At 37.8% G+C, this 20694-nt stretch overlaps 1 protein-coding gene across 4 annotated transcripts in view; it reads left to right on the forward strand.

Annotated features, from left to right (window-relative positions):
• XRCC4 (X-ray repair cross complementing 4) overlaps window positions 1-11752 on the forward strand; it is a 239926-nt gene extending 228174 nt beyond the window's left edge. For all 4 annotated transcript variants that reach the window (XM_019652565.1, XM_019652564.1, XM_019652567.1 and 1 more), the window contains one exon: window positions 10444-11752. In XM_019652565.1, the coding sequence (XP_019508110.1) occupies window positions 10444-10555 (112 nt within the window). In that variant the 3' untranslated portion in view covers window positions 10556-11752. The remainder of the gene's footprint in view (window positions 1-10443) is intronic.
• The last annotated feature ends 8942 nt before the right edge of the window (window positions 11753-20694 follow it).

A 20694-nucleotide genomic window follows, 5' to 3' on the forward strand; every position in this document is an offset into this window, starting at 1 on the left:
AAGGGAAGGCCATAGGTAGGCCACAGCACAGGATGGCCCTGATGGCAGGCATGCTGGTTTGTGAGCGGAGGGATTAATTAAACTGGGGAATTTGGAGAACACTAAGAATAAAGTCCACTACCAAGGACTGAAATAATGGGAAAATCTGTAAAAGGAGAAGCTGAGTTCTCTTACTGTAAAACAAAAGACAGTAAAGCTTTACGAAGAAAACAGGAGAGGGATAAGGAGAAGCCTAACAAAGCAGAGTATTTATTTGCCAGGAAAATACATTCTTATGTATTTATTTGCAAGAAAAAAAAAATACCAGTGAAAAAATCCACCAAGTGTTTTCCTGAAGAGAAAAAGTAGGCATGCTTTACGTGTTAGAAAGGATCACTTGTGCTTATGCTAATTAATGATCAGAACTACATTCTGAATAAGACAGAATGAGTCCATACATCCATACATAATTGGTTTAAAATAAAAGTTCCATTTATTGGTCCAGAATAAGCCTAAGCATTGGGTTTGGTTAGGTTCAGATTAGGTCTGGCGTACTGAGGTCATTCAAAGTGACCAGAACAGACTAGCCAAGACAGACTACAATAATATACAGGCCCAGAGCAAGCTGAAAACACAGAGCCTTTTTGTTCAAAATTATTAAGAATTTAAAGATAGTGATAGCAGAGGCTTAAAACAGAAACGAAGCCCTGCTAAGCTGGTGGTCCTGTGACTGACACCATAGGTCACGCACCCAAGCGAGTGGCACTGTCCGTGGGCCTTGAACAGCTTTACATTTTAGGACTGTCATAGTGAAACACAGCGCTGTTTTGTTGTCTCCAAGACCAGGGCTGCTGGAGGTACATACCTGAGGAGCTCAGCAGCTCGGTGTTACGTCAGCCTCGGGCTATTTGTTTGCTCACCTTGTATCCTGGGCCTCTAGCACAATCTCTGACTCATGGTAAGCACACGATAACTAGTGGATGAGTGGTTGATGGATGATAGTCATTGCCAGCCTGTCTCAATGACTCTGGTTCTGTTCATCTCTGGGTAAGAAGACCCAAGGTGAGTTCTTTTTGAGATTTAGGCCATGTTGCACGGACCTTGCAGATGCCTCATCCAGCCAGCTTGAGGGTTTCTTTTAGCTCTGGGCCTTCCATATCCTGGTCTTACTCAGCCTGTGTCTTTAATCAGTTTTCCTGAAACATATTTAAACTGATAGATTAGCATGACAGTTCAATCCTATTAAGTTATGGCTGAAGTAGTAAGCAGAATGGTGACCCCCACCCCCATTACCACCCTCGGATGTCCACGTCTTAATTCCTGGAAGTTTAGACTATGTTAGATCACATGGCAAAGGGGAGTGAAGGTTGCAGATGGATCGAGGCTGCTGTTTAGACCTTAAAAGTAGCTAAATTATCCTGGATTATGCAGGACAGTCCAATGTATCACAACAGCCCTTAAGTGGAAGTGAGAGGCAGAGAGTGGGAGAAGGAGCTGTGAGGAAGGAATCAAGTCAGAATGATGTGATGTGAGGAGTCCACCTGGCACCACTGGCTTAGAAGATGGAGGAAGAAGGCAGTCTCTGGAAGCTGGAAAAGTCAAAGAAACAGATTCCCCACTAGTCCCCAGAGAGGAACACAGCTCTGCCGACATCTTGATTTTAGCCCAGGGAGATCTGGGTCAGACTGCCAACCTCCAGAACTATAAGATAATGAATTTGTGTTGTTTTAAGCCACTATGTTGTGGTAATTTGTTACAGCAGCAGCAGGAAACCAGAACAGCTGCTTTCATACTGTGGTGAAACTATCACTGTTGCCCCAGTTCATTAGAAATCACTAACCCCCTTAGCCAGGTATTATTGTCTGTCCATGTTTGCCCCACTAGCCTCGGTAGTAAAAAGTAGAGTTCTGTCTCCTTTTTCTGTGTTCTTATTTTCCTTTGTTTTACCACTAAGTTTTGGGGTTCAGCTAATAAATGTTATATTCACGGGGAAGTAAGTAACACTAGTTTCTTGGGATGTGAATAGTAGAGAGATAGTGAGAAAAGAGGCTTCAGATGCCAAATTAATTTGTAAAACACTGGTTAAACAGGCGTCTTTTTTCTTAAAGCACTTTTCACAGATATAATCTATGTATAAGGTTTTTTAAAACAAATCTCAACAGTTTAAGAGAACATCCAACAAAATGTATCCCTGTCCTTCAGCCCAAGTTCCTCTCCCCAGACTTGGCCATTACTAATTTCTTGTGACTCTTTCCAGAGCTATTCTGTATACATACAAACACACACATATACACACATGCATATGCATGTATATATATGTACACACATACACACACACAAACACACACATTTTCTACACTCACTCTTCTGTGCCTTGCTTCTGCTTAACCTAATAATATAATTAAGTTTATGGAAGAACTTCCATAGCTTTTAGTGTATATTATGCACATGAAACAGAAGATTTAGTGGAGAAAAATGAACATTTTCCAAACATTTTGGACCACAGAGTTTCTTTTTGAGACACTGTGCAACACAAAGCTACCTTCCTCTGGAAGAAGAAGGTGACCCCCATACACAAGTGTAGGGTGAGGGGCATGGATTTTGGAGTGTGGGAGCCTAAGCTAATATCCTGGCTCCCTTGTTGACTTGCCTGCCTGCTCTGCTCACTTTCATCCTTGATGACTCGGTGGCTTTTGGCAGGTTGCTTACCTTTATTGAGCCTTCTTGTTAATACTGTCTACCTCATTTACTCAATCATTTGTTCATTAATTAGTACATGTAATCATTGGAGCATTTAAGAGCCGGGTCAAATAAAGCAGTCTCTCCAGTTGAGAATCTTCTAGTTGGGCGCATTTGTAGCACATCAAGCAACAATAAGCAATGGCCAGTCTTAAAACTAAAGTTGTGGAGAACCATCTTCTACCAGAATGACAATTTTTCTACTTTTATAGACATAGATCAACAGTAGCAAATGTCACATATAACAATTCAAAACTTACAAGGAATGCAGAAAGAAGTGGGACTTAATATAGGTTTTTCAAGTGTTGATTTTTTTAAAGCATATATGGACTTTGACATTCATCATCTAATAAATTACCAGAGCAATATTATTTATCTGAATGAAATAAGAGTGACACAGTCTTTCAATTTATTATTATGAAATTCCTACATAACTTTTGACATCCTTATGGATTATGGACATGTTTATCTTAATGATTCTGACTTTAAATATTGAATTACATAGAACTAGAAGATATTACTTTTAAATCCATGATATGTATATATATATATATATATATATACACACACACACACACACACACACACACACATATATATTCCCCCCCACAGGGAAATTTTAGAACTATTTTTCCCAATACTCATAAAGCATTTATCATTAAGTGTATTCATGCTTCATAATTCTCCTTTCTGTGTTTCATTCAAAATTACATATTTGAAAACCATATTTCTATTTTCTTCTTGTTCTTGATAAATTTGAATAGCAAAGTCATATTCATTAGAAAAAGATATCTTTAGGAATTTAGTTGAAAATAACTAATGTAATTTCTTTTATTTGCCACTATGGTTGCCAGAAAGAAAGTTTCAACTTCTTTCATTTTTTCAAGCCAGTGAAATGTCATCTGGGCCTACTGGATTCCAGACAATGTTCAACACTTGTGTCAATGAATCCTGATGACTTCAGTCTTTATTTATTTAGGAGATGCTTTTGGTTTTTATAAGGTCAACTAGAAATGTGTAGCTATGTTTCCCATTTATTCTAAGATCAAATATTTTTAAAAATACTAAAATTCAATTTGCAATGCAGTGGTAACTAGGTGATGTCAAATCTTTCAGCACATTATTTAAAATTTTTCCATTTAAGATGTTTTTATAATTGACTTTATTCATAATGGGAACTGTTAAAGTCAGTATGATAGCTGTCTAGTTATTTAATAGTAGCAAGTACCTAACACTTTGATTTGGCTGTTTTTTTAATGGTCATTTTTATGAAGGTTTGATTTGTTACATCCTAAAAATCAAACCATTAGATATTTGTCTTTTATTATTGCCAAATATTATATGTCCCAGCCAATGCTCAGTTCTGATTGTCTCCCAATACATTGCCCTTACCTCACCTCTCATCATCCCTTGCCCCACATCTGACCTTTACCCAAATCCCAGGAGAAAGTCAGAGATGAGATGGGTGAATGCCAGGGAAGTTGGTAGTAATACAAAACCATATACATTCATTACAATGCAAGAGAAGCAGCTACTTCCAAACGCCCTGCTGTGGAGGCCAGGCGGGTATTGACCATTTTGCTAGGTTTTTGCTGTGACTACTGCAGTGCAAGAGTTTAAGATTTCTTCTTCCCATAAGAAAATATTGCTTGTTCTTCCAATCTAGTAAATCACAAGCATAGCAGCATCCTTCCAGGCTATTCTTCTCAACTCCAGATAATTCATAGTAGGTGGAAATAATTTATGTAATGTGTGTTTACAGACTCAGCAGTCAAAGGTGTATAGGAAGGCAGCATTTGGGCTGCAGGTGGAAACAGCACTAGCTGTGGGCACACAAAATAAACTTGCTCCTTGGCCTCTGTGGCGACACTCCTTTCTGGTTCTCGTATCTCTTGAATCATTTCTTTGTAGTCTCTTTTTACTCATATTCTCCAAGATTCCTTACTAACCTTTTTTTCCCCCCTCTGGTAAACACTCTCTGGGTGATCTCTTCAATTCACTCATTTGCCTTTAGTGGTGAGGGCTATGGCAGTGACTGCTGTCTCTGTACATGTAGTCCATTCATCTCTCCTGAGCTCTACACCTGTGTAGTCATTTACTTACTCAATATCTATCTCCATTTGGATACCCTGTAGTACTCCATACTTACCCATTATGTCTAAAACACAACCCTTTATACTAGACTAAGCTATATTTTATGCAGTAGTATACCTTTATACTATACTATACAATACAATACTATACTATACACTATACTCTACTAGATACGATACGATACGATAAGATACGATACGATACGATACGATATGATACCTGCCATTTTTCTCTATCACCATCTTCGTAATAGCCAAAGCTACAAAACCCAGAAATCTGAGAGCATTATCTTGAAGGAACAAATAAGACCCAGAACTATTATGTTACATACACAGACACACTGACTCACAGCATACATACACTCATACACATATCATGTATACTCATGCACATACCAGTGTTCAACGAGTAATAATGCAGCTTTGAACTTTAAATAAGTAGAATCATATTGTATGTATTCTTTTGTGCCTTGCACTTTTGTTCAACATTATGTTTGAGATCCACACGTGTGCAGCTGTATCATAGTACATTGTGTAAAAATTTGATGGCTTATTTGCTCATTTTCCTGTGGAGACACATTGTGGTAGTTATTAGTTTTTCACAATACAAACAACACACCTATATAAACAGTTGTGTACATATCCCCTGACACCCATAGGCAAATGTTTCTCTAAAGTATTTACCTAGGAGTGGAATTCCTGAGAATAGGTGCATATAGCTTCATGTACTTGGGCAGTTATTGCCAAATTGTTTTCCAGATGGTTTCAAATATTTACTCTCCAACCAGTAGTAATTTATCTTGTTACTCTATGTCCTCTGTGATCTTTGCAATTGTTGGACATCTTTACTTCTGCTACTCTGGTATAAAATATTTCATACTGGTTTTCATTTGCATTTTCTTGGTGACTAACAAAGGTGAGCTTATTTGCCCCTCCTGTTCTGTCTCTTGGAAGTTTCAAGAAGGGGTTCTTGTTGTCTTTGGAATGTTTTTAATCATGTTGTTTTTTATTGTTTGTAGGAGTTCTTTGGAAAGCAATTCTTTGTTAGTAGCATATGTCAGTAGCTCCTCCCAGTTTGTGACTTGGTCTTTCATTTTCTTTAAGGTGATGAATAGAAGTGCTTACTTCTGGTGCTTCTAATGTAATTGAATGTATCAATCTTTATCTTTATGGTTTCATTTCCTCCTTAAAAACAAAAAACAAAAACTTCTCTACTCTAAGATCCTAAAGACATTCTCTTTTACTTTCTTCTAAATGCTTTCAAGTTTTGCCATTCTCATTTAAATGTTTCATTTACTTGGAATTGAATTTTATGTGTATTGTGCAAGTAAAGATGCAGTTAGGTCACATATAAATTGATTTGATTTTTTTTTTCAGAACCATTGTTTGTGTCATAGTCAAATGAGCATGCTCTTTCAAGTGTCACAGTGCAATCAATCATTACACATTTTCTCAGACCTCTCAATTTGTCCAGATAGGCATCTTGACATGTTTCAGAAATATTATTCTCAGAACATGTTGCAAAATGCAAGTAATTCACTCCAAACAATACTAATGTGTCTCATTTGAATAAGAAAAGATTGATATCCCAACCATGGTGATACCAGTGGGTATTAAACTTGGCTGAGAAAATGTCTTTACAAAATGAGCCAATAACTGGAAATATAATTTTAAAAGGTGTTGGTAATTCAACTCCCAGAAAATTGAAAGAGAAATCATACATTCTAACATTCTAGTAAAACAAGAAGAGATAATTCTGTGGATGAATGTAACTTTTGATCTACACTATTGTTAATTGGATGGTGGTAGAATAATTTTGATTTGAGTTGGGGTGAGTGTGTGTGTGTGTGTGTGTTTGTGTGTATGTGTGATGCAATGAAATAAAGCATAGAACTCTGTACAATTATATTATTGAGAATATATGCCATTTTTAGAGAAGTTTTACTTATTCCCTTTATTTGAAATAGTCCTTATACTTTTAGCCTTTAACTCTACAGAGACAGTGTATTATTGTCATTAACCTTTCATCTTTAATTCACATTATTCATTTATTCTACAGATATTTATTGAGAACCTATATTTTGAAAAGTAGTCTATGCTCAACTATTTGAGCATAACTGTCTCAGAATTCAGGAACTGAAAGAACTCCAACATCATTTATAGTAACCCTAACTTTTCACAAAGAAGTTAGGGATTACATAGTCCTTGCTTTCAAGCTACTTATGAAATTTCTAGGATGAAAAGACACATTCGAAAAAAAATTAGACAAAGTAAAAAGTTTAACTGAAAGCTTCCTATGGGTAGGAATCGTGTATTGCCTTTATCAGATTTGTTATATTTCCCTAACACAGTGACCTGTTTGTAGGATGTACTCAACAAATATGGATTGAATGACTAACACTATGTATTGATATATAGGGTACAGACAGTAGGTACTTTAAATGATAAGAGAAAAGAAAAATCCACCTGCATGTGGGGATGGGGGGAAGATGTCTTCGTGACATATTTAGAATTTAAAATGGGTGATAACTAATGGTTGTAATTAGATGGAAATGAACTTCCAAGTTTCAAATAACTTGTTTAGCTCACTTGCTGTTAAGACTATAGATAGCTTCTCTGAGTTATTTTCTTTCAAATTTTACCTTTAAGTATGAAGTCTTAGAATAAGTATGTTTATGAAAAGGTAATATGATAAATATGCTAAGATATCTGTATAAGAATATTAATTGCTGTGTTGTTTATTAGAGCATTAAAAAGTGGAACCAAATAAAATAATCTCTTGGTGCATTAATGGTTAATACAACCAAATTAAAATTAGTAATGAATGTAGATATTTTTTAATGTAGAATATTTTTCAACATGCAAAGATATTGCTAATATTTTGTAGAGTAGAAACATCAAGCTGAAAAATTATATAATGATCCCATTTTTTGTGAAAATACAAATAATGTAAAATAGGATGTTGGACATTTTTATTTCCTTCTTTATGCTTTTCAGAATTTATAAAAAGTCTTAAATATTTACTACTTATAAAAATTATTAAACATTTTTTTGGTTGTGAGGAGAATTTGAAATTTACTCTGTTGACTTACCATGGATATGAAAGCTGTAGAACAATGATCTCCATTCATTGAACATCTGTTATTGAGCACCTATTATATACTAGACACTAAGAACAAGAGTCTAAATCCATTTGTTAAGCTCCTGGTAACTTCAGAAGGAGATGGGAATCATAAATAAGATACCAGGAATCTATTTCCTTCAGACTTGTTGCTTCAGAGTGGTCCCTTTGTCTTATACTGATTTTTAAAAATTAAATTGATCTCTGCGTTCCGGTTGTATAGTGTCCAGACTATGAACAAAGTTGTAGAGGTTTTTCCATGCCTGATTTTTTAATTGAAATCAATCAATTCTTCGCTTTGCTAGGAGAAAAAGCAACTCTTAAGACATTTAGGGCCAGAGAAAAATGTTTAAGTTGATGTTGAAAACTTATACATGTGATTATTATATTTTTATTATGTACTGTGTCATTTTCTCCTGTGGAATCAATTTTTAGATATTTAATTAAATGTTATAGTAATTATGTCCATCTTTATTGTTAATTTTAACACTAAATCTCTCAGAGGTCATACGTGTCACCTTGACAATGCATTAATGCCGAGCACCTTGGCATTCTTGTGAGGGTAATGTTGCCTGAACTTGACTTGCCTAGGATAGGACAGAACATGTCCCAGGTCCAGTGGCACCCAACCAAGGTTAATCGTATGCAGTCACAAGGCCAAGGAAGATAACTGTGTGGGTTCATTTTTTTTGTTGTTTTTTGTTTTTTAAAGATTTTATTGGGGAATTGGGGGAGGGAACAGCGTTGGGGATTCAGGGAAGGGGAACAGACAAGTTGCTGTCCTTTAGTTCTTCAGTCTAGTTGTGGAGGACGTCGCTTCACTGGCCCAAGTTGGTATTATCATTGCATTCTTCCCGGGTGATGCAGATCGGTCGCCGGCCATTGGATGGCCACTCACGGCGGCTCACAGCAGCTCTCGCTGGCTACCAGCCACTCATGGTAGCTCATGGCAGTCTGTTGCAGCCCCACTGCAGCCTAGGCCCTTACCTGGGACTCTTGGCAGCCCAGCTCCAGGTCGAGCTGTTGTTCTCCATCTTAGCTGTAGAGGGTGCAGCATCACTGGCCCTCATGCGGGATCCCAATGGCGGCCCTGCTGCTCAGAGCCTGCACTCCCAAGCCAACTCGTAACCAGTGCGCCACTCAGCCGGCCCCTTTGTGGGTTCATTTTTAATAATCTGTGCAACTAAGTGTGGGTGCAGGCTTTTTGAAATACTTAAAACCTAAACATACTCAATGTTTGGGGATTTTTAATTGATTATTCTTTTAAATTAAAACAGCTGTTAGCAGGAGATCTTTTGTAGTTTATGTAATATTAGCAGCTCATAATAATAGTTTCCAAATGTTTTGTGGGAATTTACAATAATTTTCATTTACAATACCTCATTTAATTTTTAGGCCACCTCTAAAGCAGATATTATTATATCAGTTTTCCAGGTGAGAGCCCAGCAGTCCAGTTAGGTTAAATACCCTCCCTAAAGTCACAGAGAGGAGAAGAAATAGACCTGGATTCAAATCTGTGTGTCCTAATCTCAAGTCCTGCTCTCTTTCAGCTGTACCAAGCTGCTATGACGCCTCCTCTGCTTTTGAAGTTAGAAATATTACTGAGTATTACTGGGTGGACTCTACCTAGTCATATTTGCCCCTAAAGCCACCTCTAATTGTTAATATTAAGCATCTTTTATTTAGGTTCCATAGAGAACCACTGACAAGGTTTACATGAGGGTATAAACATGTGTTCCTAAGCTGTCCTTTTGATTGAGCTCTGTTACCCTCCAGCTTTTGAAGTTTTTTTAAACTGGTTTTTAAGACCAGTTAACAGTCAGTGACCATGCCTTTTATCCCAGGACTCAAAAAGAACATTTACATAAGTATAGAGGTCTGTCCATTGATGTAGTAACTGCAGCTCTAAAATGGAATAAAATTGAGTTACTAAGTGAAGATATGTAGATTCAGTAAATGAATGTGGACCAACAACATTTCATCAAGAATTGCTAAAATGTGAAGTCATTATTAGTTATATGCACACTTATAATCAAATAGACCACGAAAGGAAATGCATGTGATCAGAACTTTTCTGCTGTTCAGAGATTAAAATGCATGTTAATAGGCAGAATTTAAGGGAACTGAAGGAAAATGTAAATTGGGATAGAATTATTAAAGAAATGGCTTGAAAACCCATCTATATCTTGGCATAAAATTAGTTACAGAAAATAGGATATTTTATATTATTTTTGTACCTTACTCATGAGTATTGTTGTAGGCCCTTGAATTTCCATTAGCTCAGAATAGAGACAGATTAATTATAAAGCAGTTAATGAAATTAAATTCCCTTCATCTCTTTGTTTATGTCAACGTGGCATAGGGAAATAAATCTCTAAAACCAATTCTGAAACGGATGTAACTTTTATTCATGTATGTATCTCTTAATTTTCTTTTACTCTATATGGAATTTTTTAAAAACAAAGTTATCTTGATTTTCTTTTCTCTTTGTTTTTCTTTTTTTCACTCTAGGCTTGATCCTCCAGTACCTGAGATGTTGAAAAAGGAGCACAGCTCAACTGAAAACATGTCTTTAGAAACTCTAAGAAACACTAGTTCAGAAGACCTCTTTGATGAGATTTAACTGTCTCAAAAAAGTACTTTGATGTTCACTAGACTATGTTTTCTATTCATTTCTTTAAACTGGAAAAAGCAAAATTTCAGTTCAGCAGCGGCTATTACTACATCTTACAATTTAATTACATACACACTGAGTTGAAACTATTGTGCAAAATGGATTACACGTGTATATGATGATATGATTTGATGACAGTGGTACATTATTCTAAACTATTCATTCAGCATGTCTATAATTACATAAAATCTCACTTTTTGTTGCAAAGGACACATTTATCTTATTCAATTCACACATATTATGTGTGGTAGCTGTCTAACATCCTGTCTGGGAAGATTTTGGAAATATGACAAAGAAAATGTCTACAGTTCTTTTTTGAATAGTCATATTCAGAACAATTATGCCTAAGCATTTTAACTTGTGGGATGATGTTTAAAATCTATTTTTAGTTTGTACACAAACAACCTGAAAATCTGAGGATACAATTTCTAATGTATTGAAGCTTTTGTATTCTTAATAAAATATGTTACTTAACTTAATTCTTTCCTTTACTATCATAACAGGTCTTCATAGAGTGCTTACGCATGTAAATGTAACCCCTTTTGTATTTTTTTGTAAAAGGCATGCTTTTCAGAGATTACTTTTAAAATATTTGTTTTACATGCCCAAGGACAGACCCTCTTTGAAGACAAGGACCTTGTCATACTCACTTATGTCATATTCACTTCAATGATGTCTGGCCCTTTTTTTTTTTTAATATTCACTGGTTCTACTTCCCAACCTCTCATTTCATCTTCCTTCTCTCCAGATGGACACCCAATCCCACCATGCTACTCAAATTTAAGAATGACCACCATGTTGCTAAATTCAAAAATTGGTCCATTCTCAACCTTCATCTCTCTAAGCCTCTCAGCAACATTTGATAGCCAATCACTTCTTCTCAGTAAACATTTTCTTCACTTGACTTTTGCAATAATATATGCTGTTTGTATTCCTCTTTCTTTCCGGCCACTTGTTTTTTAGACTTTTTAGCTGAGTTCTCCTTCTTGCTCAACAGTTAAATGTTTGAGTACCGTAGGCTTAATCTTCAGCCTTCTTTTCATTACCTACATTATCCCCCTAGGTCATCTGTGGTTTTAAGTACCATCTATATGGTAATACATATCTCCAGAATTAGAATATTATAATAGTTCTCCTTCTATAGTCGTGTATGTGTGTGTATGTATGTATAATTTATCATTAATTTGTAACAAAAGGAGGTTCCTAAAAATCCATCTGAGTACATCTATCAGCATGTACCTTTATTTGGATGTTTCAGCACATCTAAAGCAGAGATTTGATTCTATCCCAACCATCATTTCTTCCCCAGTCTTCCCCATCCCACACATCGCACTACCACTTACCTAGTTGCTTCGAGCTAAAAAAAATCAGGAATCTTCCTTGGCGCTTCTGTCTTTCTCCTCCCACATCCTGTTATTTTTACCTCCAAAATACAACTTGACTCTATTTACTTCTCTCTTCCTGTCTACTACATCTGCTTCCTTACTGGTCCCCCTGCACAATCTCCTGCCTACTCCTCTACAATCCAGACAAACTGAATTTTAAAATCTTAGATAAGATCTTTTCACTGCATGGATTAAAACTCTTCAATAGTGATCCATGGCCTTTTGAATAAAGCCCACACCCCTTACCACAGTCTATAAGGTCTGATCTGATCTGGCTCTTGCCTATCTTTCCCCTGATTTTCTGTTCCTTTTCTTCACTTTCCTTGTCCCTTACTGTCCCTCAAGTAGGCCAGATCTCAGAACCATTGTACTGTTGGTCCCTCTCCCTACAATGCTCATCTTCATACAGTTGGTTTCTTTTCATCTTTCAGATCTAGAATCAAATGTCACCTCTTCAGCAGTGTTTTCCCTGAAATATCTTTTCAGATATTTCACATCCCCCCCCAAAAAAGATGTGCACATCCCCAGTCACTCTGTCTCATTGGAATTTTTTTTGGTTTTCATTGTGCATGTCACTGTCTGGAATTAATTTTTTCATATCTCTCTCACTCTCCCTCCTCCCCTCCCATCTGAGAAAGTAAGCCCCATCATAGCAAAGGCATGGCCTGCTGCTTTATCTTTCTATCTCCCGTTACCTAGAACAGGGCTAGATTCATAGAGGCTTAGTGTTTGTTGAATGAATAAATGCGTGTTATTGCATAGTAGGCACTCTAACATTTCTTCAAGTTACTAAAACATTTTGAAAAGAAACTCATTAAAAGACTGAAATTTAGTCAGATATTTTGATACAAAGAAATAATTGTTCTGAAAGCTCATGTACCTTCTGTGATTAATTATAAATAATATATACAGTTGACTCCTGAACCACAGGAGTTTGAACTCAGCAGGTCCACTTACATGCAAGTTGTTTTCAATAAATACCTGTACTGTTTTCAGTTCATCATTGGGGGTTCACAGATGTGGAGGGCCAACATTGTTCTACGCCATTTTATTTAAGTATTGAAACATCCTCAGATTTTGGTATCTGCAAGGGTCCTAGAGCCAGTTCCCTGCAGATTTCAAGGGACAGCTTAAGTTTTTGGACAGTTAAAAGTTATACACAGATTTTTGACTACCTGGGCGTCCATACTTCTAACCCTCACATTTTTCAAGGGTCAACTGTACATTTATAAGCATGCACATAGGCTTGACTACAGAAAGAGAGCAGAAAGAAATTACACACTATTGTCACTATCAGAAATAGGATTTTACTAACTCAATGGAAAAAGAACATATTTTAAATAGAAATTTTGCTGCATTTTTACTTCCATCGTGACTTCCATTTAAGAGGAAAAAATTTTAATTAAATATAATATAAATATATGAATTATAAAAATATAATTATAAAACATAAAATTCTATTCAGCCACCTGGAAACTTTACTATAATAATGAACCTCATATAATCCAAGATTTATCTTTGATATTTCTAAGAGGATTTTGTACATAAAGTGCCAGAATCTCAAGATAATGTTATTGCATCTTATTGACCAAAAAATGTCTAGCCAAAATCAGTATGCAACTCTGTGTGTGTGTGTGTGTGTGTCTGTGTGTGTGTGTGTGTGTGTGTGTTTGTGTGAAATGGAAGAGAAGAAGAAAACAGAATTTTGGCTACTAACCCACTAGTGTTGAGAGAGGGACATACGGAAAGTGTTTCATAAATAATTTTAACAATAGAATCTAGAACATTCATAATATTTACAAAAAATTTGTTGTATTTTTCCAGGGCAGTGGATCTTTTCAACCATTGCTGTGTGTCAGATTGATTCAGCTGGTTAGAACAGAGCATATTTAGCCTGTGATCATCGTTTCGTCCTCTACATCTACTGTGGAAAAATCGAAGGGATGGTTTTGTATTTCTTGCCCTGTGTAGAGAGATATCTGTAGATTTGGTGTTGAGATGTTCAGATACTGTCATTGCATGCTGTGATTTCCCCCCCCCTATTTTCCTGTTGTCTATATTCTAAAACAGATGGTTGCAGAAGGACACTGAAATGGAAGGTACCGAAATTGAGTTATAGTGCAGTGCAGCTCTTTTGACCTTGGTCCTCGCACTTCTAAAATAAGGTGATTGCATTTCTGAAGGATTTTTCAGCTGAAAATTTATAATTCTTGGCCCTGGCATGAGATGGTATGGCTCAGGCCTCCTTAGGGCAGTTCATGAAAGAAAGGTCTCCACTCAGGAAGAGGTATCTTTATTATGTAGTTTGAAAGAGTCAGGAAACTACTTCAGAAAAGTGTCTCTTAGTGGCCTATCTCTCAAATTAATAAAATACTAGAACCTGCGTTTTAGAGCCAAGCTGCTCTTCGTTGACTAAATTTGAGTCAACAAATGTTTATAAAGGATCAGCTATGCACAAAACACAGAATTAGGCCATGTAGAGAATGTAAGGATAAATCCATCTATCCACCAAATATGTATTAAGCATTTGTACCGGTCTCTGTTCTGGGCACTAGATGTGGCTGTGCATAATACAAGTGCTCTGATGCTGTGGAGCTTACATTCTAGTAAGTGAAATGTGGGGTGTGCTTTTAAAGAGTAGAGTATTGGGGGGTAAGATTGGAGCCCAGAATCACTATATGATGAACTGTAATATCAAGGAGTAGTAGGATAAGTGGCATAAAGAGAACAATAAAGAATTTAAAGTTATGGGTGAGGATCCTTAGAAGATGAAAGATCCAGTAGAAAAGTTAAGAGAAATTGGTGGGGGTTAGGGAGAGGCAGCTGAGGACGAAGCTGTCAGAGGAGGGTGCAGAACGTCCCGGAGGATGGGAGTGTGATGTTCATGCCCAAGTGTGCGGCTGTGAGTCATTGGAATGCAGAAGACAGGTGAGAAGGTATCCCAGACGCAGTGTTGGCCAGGGCTGGTTAGGAATGTGGAGCTAAGTTATATAATAAAGACGACAATAATTGGGCTCCACAGTTCTGTCAGTCACTTCCTTGGGATGGTCAAAGGGACATCTGGAAATGGGATCGGAAGGCCAGTCAAGGATCCCCTTGATAGATATTGCCCAGAAGAGCAGCCAGCCCTCATCCTCTTATTCACTCAGTATTATTTATAGAATTCACCTTTAATAAAATAAAATTAAATAGCCGACATCCATATTTATGAATCTACTTATAAATCAAGAAATCCAAAAAATAGGTAGTTACATTTTGTAAGAGAGAATGGTATAATCACAAAAGAACTATTCATGCATCCATTTATAAGCTGTTGTCTGAATTAAAATTTTTTGCTGACAATCTGACAGCTTCTAGCAAATGCTTTTCAGGGGGGCTGATTTCATTTGCAAGTGTTCTAGAGATAGCCTGAAATGTTTCTCTCTGTATTTTAATAACTGGGAAAGGATACCTTGGAAAAAAACATAACACCGCATTTTGTGGTTACTTTATGACTGACCATCCACCACCTCCTGTCCCGACTCCCAACTCTTTCTTAGCCAGTTAGGCCAAAACGTTCTCCACTCTATCTTCTACTCATTTTCTTCCTTTCAAATAGCCACATAGCCTTTCATTTACCAACTGTCGTCCTCACTTTCTGATTTTCCTGTCCTCTATTTGAATAAAATTTAACATGTATTTATTCATATGTTGATTTTCCTTCCCGCTTTTGGGGGCTTTTCATCCTAAGCTCTTATCTTACAATGTCACAGAGACTTATACTTTCTGAGTGAGGGTCTCTTTGTCCCCAAAGGCTCTCGGTAATATAGGTAGGTGAGCGAGCTCAGAGCCCTGCGTCTTGATAGTAGATGTTCCTATTATGGGCTGGAGCAGGTGGCCACCGTTCAGGAAATAAAATGTAGGCTAGTCCTAACCACTTACTTTTGATTTAGAGACAGTCTCCACCTTAATTACTATCTAAGAAACAACACAGCCAGTCAAATAAATGTGGGTAGATTAGAAACCGTTTATGGAACCTGCTTATACAAGACCCTTCTAGGCATCTGTCTTACTCTGCATTCCTCCAAAAGCTGAGGCTGAGCCAAGGGCTTGCACACAGGCAATTTGTTTGGGAATGTGATCCCAGGCAGAGGCCTGCAGGACAGGGAGCATAAAAAAAGGAAAGGAGGAAAACCCGGTATAAAGAAGCCTTATCAATGCAGCCAGCCCCATGGATGGCGTGTACCCCCACCCCACCAGGATCTCCTGAGGCTCATTCTGAAAGGCTCTCACAGGTACATCCAGGAGCGAAAGGGGAACATTTATCCCTTCTGTCAGCAGGACTAATGGGTGACTGAGTGGGGACACTGGCACCTGTCAGGGCTTTGGCATCCCCATTTCTCACAGAATGCTGCTCATATATACCTTTGGAGGAACTGCTGTCACTGGCCTCATTCATTCACTTCTCCTTTCACCTCTTTCTGGAAGCTGTAGGTGTGAGTGTTGTGTTGGAAGCAATATTTACATGTCTTTCCTAAGGCTTCAGCACTTTGTGCAGAGGCACCAGCTCTGGATCCAAGCTTGGTGAGGACAGGGAGGGAGTGGAGTTCAAGACACTGGGGACATTCAATAGACATTAAGTAACATCAAGCATTGTGAAAGAGTGGCTTGAGTCCTGAAAGGACACGTTGTGAACCAACCTTTCATTTCTTGGGATTTTGATAAAGAGCTATAGGGCATCCTTCCCCCCAAAAAATATAAAGTGGCAGAAATAATACTTTTTAAAACATCAAATTATATTTTTTTTACGTTTCAACAGAAAACTTGAAACACTATTTCTCATTGTCTTTCTAGTTGACACACAGATTGGCCACTATTTCTCCACAGATTTTAGTGGGCAAGTGAACTAGGAGGCACTTTTCCCACCTCACTGATGCTTTGTGCAGCAACTGAACTGCATAAGAATATTCAACAATCTGCATGAGTCAATCTTCCAGTACACTTGAAAATAATTAGTTTTTTTGTCACTTCCCTTCATCTCCTCAGGAGAGAAGCATTTGCAGCCTGGCGTTCTATGAACCTGGCTAGCGCATCGTAGAATCATTGAGAATGTCTTAAATATTAAAGCAACGAGCGGTCTCCCTGGAGCTCTGACGGAGGTGCCATGTCCCCACTCAGGATCATCCCTCAGTCCTGCTAATAGAACCACACAGCAGCCTCTCGTTATAAAGAAACGTGAGGTTTAGTCCTTCTTTTCTTCCATTTAATTAAAGAACAGCTGAAAATCCTGTCTTGCATTTTCAACACATGGTTCCAATTAGTGCCGCAGAGCAGGACCCTGAATTTGATAAAAGCACTGACGTGTACCTTTCGTGCCTGTACAATGTACTCTTTCATTTTACAAGGTGGCTGAAGTGCAGTTTTAAATATCTTTTTTAAATGTTAACAAAAACCCAGGGGTGTAAGCTTAGAAAAAGGTGAAGAAAGGCAAACACGATTTTGTTCGGATTGCCTGCTATAGACTTTTAGAACCCTTTATGCAGAAGGAGGCTTATTTGGTAAAATTTGCACTGGGCATTTACAGGCCTATGTGCAAAAAACATTATAGTTCCTGAGACTCGCGCTCAGAGGCCATTAGATGGGAGATCCATCACCTCAGGAAATCCTACTCACTGTACTGTAAATTTACTTCATGAGACCAATCTGCTCAAAAGGCCATGGAAATCCCATTCAAATAAGTTGTTTCAGACTGCGCTATAACTGACAGAACACTTGCCATCAGTGGGACTCTTTCTGGGTAATTTCTGGAGGTTCATGTGTTTTTAAGTAGGAGAGTAAGACTGGTGTCTGAGAATCTGGGAATTAGATGTGGGTAAGCCTAATTTAGGCCATAATATCCTACCTTCTGCCAAAGTAAAGGGAACTAGCAAGAGGAAAAAGGAAGCTGACACAAGTAGAATCTTTATGACAGCTTCACAGGGTGTGTGTCCTGTGCTGTCCCAGGAACCGTGGAATGATTTTCCACTTGGGGTCAAGGGGAAGCATGAAAGCTTTAGTCCCAGAAGGGTGGGGCACGAATACTGCTATAGGGCCCTGCGTGAAGGGTAAAAGCAAACCTCTGTGTGCCCTGCTTTTATTTTCAAAGCTGCCATTCCATTTTTGACCCATAGTTTACAAACTACAAAAACGTGCCCATCAAGAACAATAAATTCCATCCCCTAGACTCATTACCAATGGTATTATTCAAAAATATTATCCCAAAGTGCCAAGGCAAGAACGGAAATCTGAAGAAAATAAAACTGAGTAAATAAATTCCTTGTAACTAACTTCAGCTTAAGAAAAAAACAATAATTGAGATGGTCTCTCTGATGGCCTCAGTGTCAGAGACTGTGTCAACAGACTTACTGTGTGTTCTCCCTACATTCTCACAACTATAAAATAATTTCTTTTTTACTTTTCTGGAAGGAGCTCCCAATAGCAACTAAATGAACCCCTGCAGACCTGTTCTGACACACATCATTTTTCAGCTATGCCTTCAACCACCATTGGTAATGTTCCTACATTAGACAACTTAGAGGGGACTAGATCACCTTTGGTGACTTTTTAACAGGCCCACTAGCTCTTGTGAGTTGACTTATAGGTGGTTATTCTGCATCATTCATTAATTTTGGATTTAGAATGTCTTCATATCTCCAGTGGTCCCAACTGAATCATGCTAGAGGTACATTTCCCATTCTCTCTTGAAACCCACTCCCATAGCCATCATCTCTACCACTCCACCAAAGAGTTCTTACCAAGGTCACAAAGGATCTCCAAGTTGCTAAAGGCAGAGGTCATTCCTAAATCCTCATCTTGGTCACACTGCGACACTAATAACTTAAAACACTTGGTCTCTAGTTCATTGTTTTCTGTCGATTCTCTTCCTAGTCCACGGGCTACTCCTTCTGTACTCCTCTTCTGCTTCCTCCTAAATTTCCCGTCTGTGCAGGGGTCAGTGCTCGGACCTCTTCTTTTCTACATGGGCCCTCTAAGTGCGCTCATCTACTCCATGACTTTAAATAACTATACATTGAAAACTGCCTTCTGGCCTCTGTACTTGGGTGTCCAAAAGACATGCTATCCAATACGAAAATCTTTATTTTTTCCCTCAAACATTCTTCATCAGTCTTTCCCCTTTCATAAATGACAGCTACTTTTGATGAGTTGCCCAGGCCAAAAACTTTTGGAGACATCCTTGATGTATCTATTTCTCTCTCAACCTATATCCTATTTGTGAACAGTGTATACCTAGAATCTGGAGGGAAAAGAAGATTTTCCTTCTTCTTTTTCTCCTCCTTCTCCTCCTTCTGTTTCCTCTTCCTCCTCTTCTTCCTCCTTCTCCTTTTCTGTTTTTTTTTCCAACTTCAGAGCTAAAATAAGCCAGCATCCTATTTTACCTGGGTTATTGCAGTAGTTTCCTAGCTAATCTGTCTGCAGTCTCTTCCCACAGCAGCCAGTGACCATTTTAAAATGTCAGGTCATGTTTATTCTCTGCTAAAATCTCTCCTGTGCCACCCCCGCACACTCAAGTCAATGCAGAGATCTTTACCAAGGCTTATAAAGCTCGAACGACTGGCCCCCAACTCCATCCCTCTAGCCTCATCTCCTACCCTGTCTTCTTTCAGCCCCGCCCTGCGTCAGCCATACTCATGCATTGGCTGTGCTGCAGCACACCAAGCATCCCCTGCTTTTGCATATGCTCTTTCCTGTGACTGGAGTGCTCTTCCCTTCAGACAGCTACATGGCTGCTCCCTTGCTTCCTCCATGTTGCTGCTTACATATCATGTTATCAGGGAAGCCATCCCTGACCACCCAATGTGAAATAGCACCTTCCTCCCCTTACCTGTCACACTATTATTTCTCTTGCCCTGATTAGCTATTTTTCTCCATCACTTATCAGAAACTGGCATATTATATATAATGTGTTTGTCCATGTAGTGACTGTCTTTTCTCACTGTAAATACCATTAGAACAGGGACTTAGTCTATTTCGTTAACATTGACAGGCCCACTAGAATCGCATTGGCAGGAGTGGTGCTGGGTACATAGTGGATGCTCGGTAGATATTTTGAGTTCATGATTTAAACCTGTATCTTGATAACTGTGAGAGGCAAAAGTTTGTTGATTGAGATCACTGAAATTTTAGCAGAACAAACCCTTTACTTAAATCTAACTTGAGAGGATGGTGTAAATTACAATATCAGACTCGGAGATTTGACAGTGTTCAAGTTTTACATTTCTGTGTGCAAATTCCATGCCCATGGCCATCAATGTAAGGCTAAAAATGAAATTGTATTAATTTTATTATTTCATTTTTAGTTCTACTTATTTTTTACAAAATGTATGTAAGGTGTACAATGTGATATTTTGATATATGTATACATTCAAAATGATTATCACAATCAAACTAACTCACAAATCCATTACCTCCCATAGTTACCATTCTGTGTGTGTGTAGGTTGAGAACATTTGAGATCTACTCATTTAGCAAATTTCAAGTATACAATACATTATTTTTACAGTAATCACCACACTGTACATCTCCAGAAACGTATTCATCTTACTACTGAAAGTTTTAACCCTTTGATCAATATCTTCCTTTTCCCCTACCCCACAGTCTATGATACCAACATTGTACTCTGTGTTACTATGAAATTGACGGGGTTTTTTTAGATGCTACATATAA

The sequence above is a fragment of the Hipposideros armiger genome, unplaced genomic scaffold, assembly GCF_001890085.2.
Source record: "Hipposideros armiger isolate ML-2016 unplaced genomic scaffold, ASM189008v1 scaffold_182, whole genome shotgun sequence".
NCBI lineage: Eukaryota > Metazoa > Chordata > Mammalia > Chiroptera > Hipposideridae > Hipposideros > Hipposideros armiger.